Below are 10,669 nucleotides of genomic sequence, written 5' to 3' on the forward strand. Positions count from 1 at the left end.
AGGGTACAGAGGCCTAAGAAAGTCCTGGCACAGTGAAGTGGCAAAAGACGGGGCTACAGAGAAAGGAGGGAAGACGGCAGCAGAGGTGTAGAGAGGAGCAAAGGCAGGAGATGGGCAGCTGCCTGGGCTCCTGGTACCCTGCCTGTGCCTGGTCACAGTCCTTCCTAAGGTCCAGATGTGTTCTCGCCCAGGAGAACTGTGGAAGACTGAATTGTCAGACCCAATTCTTGAGCCCCCTGTTGTTATATTATACGCCCAGACCTTTGCAGGGCCTCTTGGTAGAGGGAGTGTATATCCCGGCCTCTTCTTTCTGGGCTTGGCTGTGTGACTTGCTTTGGGCAATGGAGTGTTAGCAGCTGTAACACGAGCAGAGATTGAAATAAGTTTGGATTGCCCTTGCACTCTTGTCTCTGCCATGAAAATAACATGCCTTGGTAGTTGCTGGTTGCAGAATGATTAGGGGGAAAAAAAAACTAAATCCAACACATGGACAGGAGCGAAGCCCAGCTGAGCCCCAGCCAATGTACACACATGAGCAACAAATAAATGCTTACTATTAAAAACCATGTAACTTTGGAGGTTTCCCCTGCAGGATGTCTGTGGAAATAGCTGATCAATAGATATGAAACATCTTGTGTTCTCAAAACCAACCCTCCCTTCGTTGTTTAAGCTAACTTGAATTTATTTTAACTTGTAACCAGAGAGCCACACTAATATACTCATTATACTGCTTTGATGAGTTTCTTTGCTTCGTGATGCTTTGCAAAAGACAACCAAATGCCAGAAATTAGCTTCTTGCATTTAAAAGTGGCAATGGTAGCTTAACCATGCCCATTCTCTAAACTCTAAAGTCACACAGCAAACTAAAGAGAAAAATAAGCTTCTATCATGATGTGTCTCACCATTTTCCTGTCTGAAGAGAATCCAACTGCTACCCAGCCATCTGTGTCCGCACTCAGCTCAAATTCCACATCGGCCCCTATTATCCGGTAGCTAAGGAAGTAGTCACAGGTCTCTGCATTGCAGCCTGGTTTCCCATATCTATAAGAGACATCAAAACAGACATTACTCAAGAGGATAAAGGGGGTCAAATATACGGTGATGGAAAGAGGTTAGACTCTGAGTGGTGAGCACACAATGGAATATGATGGTAATTATAGAATGCAGACTTGAAACTTATGTAATGCTATTAATTAGTGTTACCCCCAATAAATTTAATAAAAAAGACATGACTCCTTCATATTCTTATTTAAAATACATTGAGAGGACATTGATGGATCAGGCAGGACGATAAGCAACATTACTGAATAAATTAGATCTTTGCTTCAAAAAACAGTTCCACTCAGTTGGGAGGTACCTCATAGATGACCTGCTTCACTTTATCTGCATATTAAAGGGGCCCAGAGATGGGAAGGTTGCATAGTGAGTCAGTAGCTGCAACGGGACTTGACCCTGCACCTCCAAACTCCCAGCCAGTGTTCTCTACACTATAGTAGTATCTCTCAAATATTAGTTATTACTGAATTATTTCTGAATCCCTTTTAAATGAGAAAATTCTCCGAGTTAATAATTTAAATTATTTTTGTTAATTAAATGTATACCAATTCTTCCTACTTTAATTTTGCAATTAAATGAACACCAAGTCGCAAATGAAATATAAATATATAAACTACAAAACCAGGAACATTTAAACTGACAGCGTTCATGTGATGGATGATGCGGTTTCTCTTAAAGTGAAATTCTGCTCACATCATATGGTATGTCTGACTGGACTGTGCAGCGTCTTTTAGCTGAGCATGTTCTATTAATCAGGACTCACTCTCTTCCACTTTTATCTGAATTGCTGCAAAACCCTGGCATGTACAATGCATCCACTGAACACCTCAACTGGTACTCACTGAGCCTGGATGCATCGTCTATTTATAAAGTTTGCCTTTGCTGTATAGGTTCTCATACAATCACAAATTCAGACATGAAAGCATACAGCAGAATAAGGTGTTTCTCCACAAAATCAGATTATGCATACATTGATCTTTTAAAGAAGCACCATTGACATAAAAACTTATTTATTTTACTTATTTATTTTTAATTTGCCTGAGCACTGTTTTTAAAAATTAATAGTTTTCAATTACAATTGATACTCGATATTATGTTAGTTTTCCGTGTCCAGCATAGGGTTAGACAGTTACGTAACTTCCAAAGTGATGCCCCTGACAAATCCAGTACCCACCTGCGCCTTACAGTCATTACAATATTACTGACTGTGCTTCCTATGCTGCGCTTTACATCCACTCCCTTCCCATCTGGCAGCCACACGTCTGTTCTTTGTATCTATGATCTGTTTCTTTTTTGACAACAGAAACTTAAATTTTCTTAGAGAGGACTTGTGGGTCCTTTCAGAACTGACAAGCCCTAGTTTGAGGAACATTCTTTTTAGGATGACAGAGCGTAGTAGCAATGGGTGTGACCATCTAAATTCAGATGGAAGGGATCTGGAGGAACAAGACACAAACCTACGAAGTGCTGATGGAGGAGGGAGGCAAGGACTCAGCAGGGACTCTGAGCAGCCAGGGTGAGATATAAGCTCCAGACAGCAAGGAACGTGGGTGGGAAAGGTTAAGAACAGCTAAAGGAGGAGTGAATGGGCCCGAGAGGAGGTCACCCTGAAGCCAGCAGGGTACTAAACTTCCTTCACTTCTCAAACATATCCCTTAGTCACCAGAATTATACATTAAAGGCCATTTCCTTAATATTAGTATTATTGGATTATTTTTATTCCTTAGAATGTTCTGGTAATCCAAAGAAAGCTCAAAACCCCTATAATTCAGTCCCATCCTCCCCCCGCCCCCGCACCACCCATAGATCTTGAGCAATGGACCAAAAAAATATAAATCAGAACTTTAGAACAGTGATCAAACAAATCTTTACTTAAGGACAATTTGTTTCAGAAAATAAAACATTCAAAGGAAGTTTCCCAACAAAACAGAGCTATCTTTGCGGGAGGCCCACTCTCTACTACTGTTTTCTAGCTCTAGCCCATCATGTCATGATAGGACACTGTTAATAACCATGGGAGGCCTCAACACACGAGACAACAAGTGCTTAATGACTACTTGGTATCATACAGATATCAATACACCATGACTATTTATTTGAAAAGGAATTGGGTATCAGACATGTTTATCATCGTCTGTCCTGGCCATTCCCTCTCCACCCCCGCCCCCCACCTCCCCCAGTAAATGTGGACAGGTTCTGTGTCATGTGCTTCTTCTTCAGACAGCCAATTGGTTAGGAACAGACACTGGTGCCAATGGCAGCACAGTCAAAATGAAGAATGTTCCAGTGTCCCAGGCCTTGAAGACTGAAAACTGAGTTGGCCATCAGAGCGGCCATATCCCTGCCGAAGGTCTGAAGGGGTACAGGCCCCTGGTTAGAATGGACTGCATGCAATTTCAATTCTATCCTGAGAAGTTAAGCGACGTCTCAGTCTTAGAGTTATCCAATGCACAGGTCTACCAACCTAAAGCATCCCTTAGTTTTACCACAGTCATCCACTTTGATTTTGGCAAATGGATCCACAGGAGGAGCAGTAGTGAAAGGGTAACCTGGACAGTGAGAATAAATAATGGTTAGAAAGTCCAGTAACAACTTTTTCAATGAGAATTAAAAAAAGTACATTTACTATTTTCTATCACACCCATCTAGCTATAGATAAAAGGCCTCAGAAAAGGGCCCTGGGTAAGCGTATTCACCCTCTTCATGAGGGGAGAATACAGGGTACACATCTTTGAACTGAGCCTTACATGTTAGCTGATAATAAGTGACTTTTCCCTCATTTTACAGGCAAGGACACTGAGGCCCGGAGAGGGGGCATAATTTCATATGAACACAGGCTCACCACTGTGACCTGGGAGCTTTAAAACCAGTTTTAATTCAATAGACATGCTCTAAGAGGAAAAAAAAATAGCCCTGGCTGGTGTGGCTCAGTTGGTTGGGCATTATCCTGTGCGCCTAAAGGTCACCGGTTTGATTTCTGGTCAGGGAACATGCCCAGGTTGCAGGTTTGATCTCTAGTCAGGGTGTGGCAGCCCAGTGATGTTTCTCTCTCACATCGATGATTCTCTCTGTCTCTCCCTCTCCCTTTCTCTATCTCTAAAAATCAATGAAAACATACTTAAAAAATTAACAATGACCCACTTGTATATTCAGTACTAGAGGTTTTCCATTTATATATGTGACAATAGAATTTTTCCATCACTGTGAATTTCCATTTTTCATTAAGCTGCATATAACATTTTCATATTTCACTAAATTCTTTACACACATCATTTCTAACAGCTGTGCATTTTTCTCGTAACATTACTTGGCATTATAATGCATTAAACCATACATTGAAGGGCAAGCCTGCATTATGCTTCCAGTTTGTAACAAAAATAATTTTCTCCTAGACCCGTGGTCAGCAAACTGCAGCTCGCAAGCCACATGCGGTTCTTTGGCCCCTTGAGTGTGTCTCTTCCTAAGCCTTGGTACGAAGGAACCAAGTGTGATTCATCTTGTATTCTCCGCCCAGCATCATGCCTAGCACTGGCCACTGAATAAATGATTGACAAATGAATAAATAAAATCACCCTATAACATTAGGAAAGTAAATACACATTTTAAAAAATTAGTGTTCATTAGTTTTTCTTTTCTCATTATTTTGATGTCATTTCTTTTTTATTTGTAATTTTTTTAAGTGAGATTCTGTTTATTTGGTTCTATTAATTATCCTTTAAGAAGAAAAAAAAAGCCACTGGACTGCATTTTCCTGGCACACAGCTGTGCATTTTGGACAGGGGTGGGGAACCTTTTTTCTGCCAAGGGCCGTTTGGATATTTACAACATCATTTGCGGGCCATACAAAACTTAAAAGATTAGCCCGCTCTATTTGGTCAAACATTTAATTAACTCACCCCTAACACCTTGGCAAGGCCTGCCTGAGATGAGATTTTTGTTTTTCTCTTTATATTGAACTGCTGAATGCTACAAACTATGCTGAGCTCTTCAGAGAATGTTCTTCCTCCTATTTCTCACCACGGTGCTGTCCCAGGAGGGTGACAGGCCCTGATTCCAGGAGGAAGGCTCGGAAACTGCATTCGGGAGTCCCCTGGACTCGCCCTACATGTGCCTACACAGGCTGTTCCTGAGGTGTTTCCTTTATAACAAAACAATACTATTTGTAGGTACAGTGCTTTCCTGAGTTCTATGAGACATTCTAGTGGGTGCCCCTGAATTGGTAGCCAGTTGGTATGAATTGAGGACAGTCTTTTTGTGGGCCACCCCTTTAACCTGTGATAACTCTGGGTCATTAATACCAGAAATAAACTTCAGTATACTCGTTGGGGTTGGCATCAGAATATAAGCACATTTTACAATATTACAAATTTTGCTGGAATTAAATGATCTATTTGGCATAAAATAAGTTGGGACTATGTGCCAGTATCTAAGATCCTGCTAGGTTGCAAAAAGTCTTTTATGTTCCCAAGACCATTATCCTAAAACTCTAGCATGACTAACCAGTAAGATCATTACCAAAAGTGCCTACAGAAGAACCTGGATCTAAAGTTCAGGTTCCAGCCCTAGCCGGTTTGGCTCAGTGGTTGAGCATTGGCCTGCAGACTGAAGGGTCCTGGGTTCGATTCTGGTCAAGGGTATGTACCTTGTGTGTTCTGGATTTCATTTCATTTTAAGTTGCATGCTGTGACCTTTGACCAACCTCCCTGTCCTTAGCAAGCATATCGAAGCCTTCTAGTTGATGATTATCTGTGTTTCATAAAATGCAGCCATAAATATTTTTATTAGTAACAATTGGAATGGCATGACAACAGAGATAAATAGCCAACTGGAAATAGTATTGATTATAAGCAATCATCTACCACAGGACCACCAGGAGGTACGACCCTGAGAGCTATTGCATTCTTCATCCCTTTGTCTCGTCAATCATTAGTCCCTGAGTTATACTATTGCAAAAAGTACTGCAACAGGTGTCCGGTAGCAGAGAATAATTTGTGCTACGTTCTAGGCCGTCTGTCTCCTGTGGCTCAGTCTTCCCGGAAGGAAACTGCCCTATAATAAATTCTGTTACAGTCTATGAAGTTGCCTGCCAGTCTAAAGAATCCTTCTCATTTGGGTGGCTGTTACACCTTTGTCCCACCGTCAGACACGGGGTTTCTACCTGGATATTCCATAAGCACATCGATTCCATAGCCCAAAACTGAGCTCCCCCACCTCCCAAATGCTCTTCCTCCTACGTTTCCTGTCCCCGTGAAGAATGCCACCACCCACCACAGTCTTCTAACCCTGAAACCGTAGCCCTGGGTTTCTCCACCTGCTATATATACTCACCCACCATTCTTCTATTCCCACCCGAGAAACCCGAGCCTGCCCTTTCACACTGTACCATCGCCTATCCGATCCCCCCACCTCCCTCCCACTTCTCCCCCCACCTGCCATCTTTCTAAAATGGGAAACTGATCTTGTCACAATACTGTTTAAAGACCTTTCTTGAACTTACTTGTCTGCCTTGGTCTTGAGATACATGGGTTAGAAACCCCAGACACGGCCAGTTCTTCCTTCTCCCATTACATTGTCCACCCCCCAGTTTTCACTACTGGTGTTGGGGTTTTGTTTGTTTTTGCTTGTTCCTTTCCCTCCATTTTGGTAGCTTTTTTAAAAATGTTTTTACTGAGTTTTGGAGAGAGAGGAAGGGAGAAGGATAGAGACATAGAAACATAGATGAGAAACATCAGTTGGCTGCCTCCTGCATGCCCCTCCTCCTCCGACTGGGGATCAAATCCGAAACCCAAGCATGTGCCCTGACTGGGAATCAAACCCCCTCTTGGTTCATGGGTCAATGCTCAACCACTTAGCCACACCGGCTGGGCTTGGTGCTATTTGTTTTCTTTTTCACTAAAAACTTGGATTGAGACCAAATAATATTGGTATAGGGCACCTCCCCCCTTTCCTTCTCACATGTGCCCTGTAAAACCTTCCAATAACTGCTCTGTTCTGGAAAACAATTAAGCCACTTTTTCTCCCTTCGGATATTCCTGTAATACAAGAGGTACTTATTTTCGTGGTTGATTTTTTTCAGGTTCTCAATATGGTTCTGTGGTTTCCAGCCCTGTCTTATTCACAGATACTATCTATCCCTTCCCTGTAATCCCTTGAGCCTGTTTTGCCATCCTCCACTGAGTGGTTAATGGCTTCTGGTTTGCTCTTTATCGCTTCTAATGAACCGCTTGGATCACAGCTCTCAGGTATAAATTTAGTCCCTGAGTCCTTGATATTTTAACCAGAAATTATCTGTTCAAATCTCTGAGAGCCACTGCATCAGCACCTGTCTCTTTCTGGACTGTGTGAGTCATCGTTTCCGCTCAGCAGAGTCACATCATGAAGGAAAGCTGTCCTGGGACTTTGGAAAATGGAAAGCTCCACACACACACACACACACACACACACACACACACACACACAGACACACGTGGAGTCTGTTTAGCAAAGCATTCGCCAAGGCACTCCTCCACTCAGCAACCTGCGGTTCTCCACGGCCTCCCTACCAATGCCAAACCCCTCTTCTCCAGTCCACTCATAAAAGTACCCCATCCCGCCTGCACTTCCTAGCACGTCAACAGGGACCCTCCGTTCCAGGCAGGCCAGACAGACAGCTTGCACACCTTTTCCAAAAAGTCAGTCAACAATCCCATACAGCTCTCTGCGGCTTCCTGGCTGTGTGACTTTAGCTAAGATATCTAAATTTTCTGTGGGTCAGTTTTCTTCACTTGAAAGTGGAGAAACTTGTAGTATCTAAGCCAGAGTATTGCTGTAAAGATTAAAGTTAATATGTAAAATGTACTTAAAACAGTGCCTGGCACAGTAGGAAGCACTTATTAACAATTAGCTCCAATTAGTGTTATTATTGGGCTAGCAGATTCATGGTGGATACAAAGATAGATTAGATATAGATTATCTTTAAAGATATAGATTATTTTTATAAATTACTTATCTTTTTTTGTGCTTTCTTTTATTTTCCTATCAGTAAAAGATTCAGGGATCAAAAGCTATCTCCTGCCCATAAAAAGTACACATACAGTGTTACTACTTTTTATTTTTCACCAAGCAAGGTGATACTATATTTGTTCAAACCAAAGAACAAATGAAGAGATACTATAAATGAAAAAGTGTGTGTGTGGGGGGGGGGGGTCTTTTTTTTCTCAGATAGTAACTGTCTATGCATCTCAAAGGGGAAAAGCATGGAGGTAACATTTGCATCCCAAATGTTTATGTGTAGGGTGATGGATTATGTAGCTGCATACAATATGCAGTCGATGTAGGAAGAATATAAGCAGATGAAGGGAACTCTGCCCTTCCAGGCCCTGCTCTTCTCTCTACTGCCTCACCAGCTCTTTCCCAAGATAGGAAAAATTGTGGTCTGAACTTCGTGGTTAGGAGGTCATTCACTGGACCATGTCTTACAAGTCACTGTGCCTGAAAGATAGCAACCAAGTATGGTGTTGTCCCCTTTTCCTTCCTATACAGGCCATGGCCCCAAGGGCAGGCCAGCTACCATCACCCGTGTGGCTGCGGAAAGACTCAGGGTCTGTTCCTCAGGCCTGGCCTGTGGATCTCAGCAGCTGGGAGAAGAGAGCAGGAGGCTTGCTTTACTTGGGACTTAACCGTAAGCCAAAACACCCAGGTCAGTTTTTTGTGTGTGTGTGTTGTTTTTTTTGAGAGAACAACCAGAATGGGCCATTTAACCATAATCGTGGTAATCTGTTTTACATTCTACTGTTGTTCTAATACTATATAGATTCTGGCTAAGAACCTCAAGATAAAGAGGGATGCTTGGTAAGATTCAAGTCCTAAGACCCTATTCAAACTTCTGGCTGCACATGCAGAATGGGTGAGAGGGGCAAGCAAACTGGGGATCTGTATACACATTGCATGCCCTGCTGCCCCTGTGCAGTCACCTCACCTAAATGTCCTCCCTCTTCTGTCTCACCAAAGCCTTTCATACTTCCCAGCTCACTCTATAAAGCTGCAGCCCACCTGATGTTCATAAAACTGTCTGGGTTGCACAACTAACCTTATTCTCTCTGTAGATACAAACTGACATAGAGCATCTGACCTTGTTCTTCATTTGTTAGGTCCATGTGCCCCATGAGAATATAAGCTTTCATGTGCCACATCTGAGTGACCCGGCAGTGTGATAGGCTGACTAGGAACAGAATAAATATGTTTTAGATGCTTTCAGAAGCAGATGGACTTTGTGATATTTATTCTTTTCCAGAGTAACAGATTTGTTGTGCTTCCCCGCCTCCCTTCCCCCTAGTCTCTCCTCCCTAGCCACATGGCTACCCAGCTAGAAGACTACACTTCCCAGCCTCCTTTGCAGCTAGGTCATATAATTATGTTCTTGACCAAAGGAATGTGAGCAGTAGTGATCTGTACAACCAGCCTAAGAGGAAACTGCTTGCCCCGAACTTTCTTTCTTCTCCTTTCCTCAAGCTTGAACAGGACATGCAAGCAACTCAACTTCCACACAGAGGAGGACAAAGTCTTAGGAGATGATGGAGCAATCAGATGGAAGGAACCTGAATCCATGAATGACCTTGTAGATCAGAGCTGTCCCACCAGCTCAGACCGGCCTGACTCATGTAAGACAAACCATCTTACTTAAGCTACTGTATATTGAGGACTCTGTTTCAGCAGTTAAGCCTCTGCCCAACTAATACATTTTCCCAAATCCATTCTCTCCATCTTCCTTAATACAATAATTCCAATTTTTTCATTGGACTTATTACTTCCCACCTAGAAGGCTACACATCCCAGCCTCCTTTGCAACTATGAGTGACCACATGACTAAGTTGTGGCTAAGCAGGATTGTTATATGGGACTTCGGCATCATCTCCTTATAGTCAGTGATCTTCTTCCCACTTCCTCTTTCCTACTGTCTGGAGAGTGAATGTAATGGCTGGAGATCATGCAGCCATTTCGGCCCATGAAGTCACACGCTAGGAATTGTGAAGAAGCAGACCACCAGGACCCAGGGTCTCTGATGACCGGTTCTGGGCTGCCTACTTCCAGATTTCCGTATATGACAGAGAAACTTCTATCTTATTTAAGCTACTCATCTCTATTTGGTGTAGGCAGCTAAACCTAATCCTCGGCAACAGATATATCATATATATATATAATTTTACTACTCCTTTTAGCAGAAGAAAATGAAAATGACTACTTTCCAAATGGCAGGGAAAAAGAGGCCAGCTTCCCTTCCTTCTGAGCAGAATCAGTGGCTTTGTGCTCACTGAAGCATCCCCGCGGGGAGGTCTATGGCTGACAAACCCCAGTCTCTGGGCCCAGCAGGCCCCACAATGGTGGCTCACACCAGGGGCCCCTAACAGGCCGGGTAGAAAAGGAGTGGGATGGAGGCGGGGAAGGAGCAGTGACCCAGCGCTGGCGGGGGTGGTGGTGGTGGGGAACAGAACACTGAGAGGTCAGGGCGCTTGCCTTTGCAAATCTAGGTCAATACTCGCGGGGAGGAAATAAGTCAGCATCTCTGTTAAGTCTGGATTTCTGCTTTCCTCTGGCTGCTCCAATCTCACACAGCCCAGGCCAGATGGCAGCCCCC

The 10,669-nt window shown here is 43.2% G+C and overlaps 1 protein-coding gene across 1 annotated transcript in view; it reads right to left on the bottom strand.

Annotated features, from left to right (window-relative positions):
• FRRS1L (ferric chelate reductase 1 like) overlaps positions 1-7,406 on the bottom strand; it is a 14,193-nt gene extending 6,787 nt beyond the window's left edge. The window contains exons 1-3 of the mRNA XM_006771220.2: positions 7,379-7,406; positions 3,521-3,605; positions 903-1,041 (exon numbers count right to left, since the gene is read on the bottom strand). Of these exons, the coding sequence (XP_006771283.1) occupies positions 903-1,041; positions 3,521-3,605; positions 7,379-7,406 (252 nt within the window). The remainder of the gene's footprint in view (positions 1-902; positions 1,042-3,520; positions 3,606-7,378) is intronic.
• Positions 7,407-10,669: the final 3,263 nt, after the last annotated feature.

Source organism: Myotis davidii, unplaced genomic scaffold (assembly GCF_000327345.1).
Source record: "Myotis davidii unplaced genomic scaffold, ASM32734v1 scaffold64, whole genome shotgun sequence".
Lineage (NCBI taxonomy): Eukaryota > Metazoa > Chordata > Mammalia > Chiroptera > Vespertilionidae > Myotis > Myotis davidii.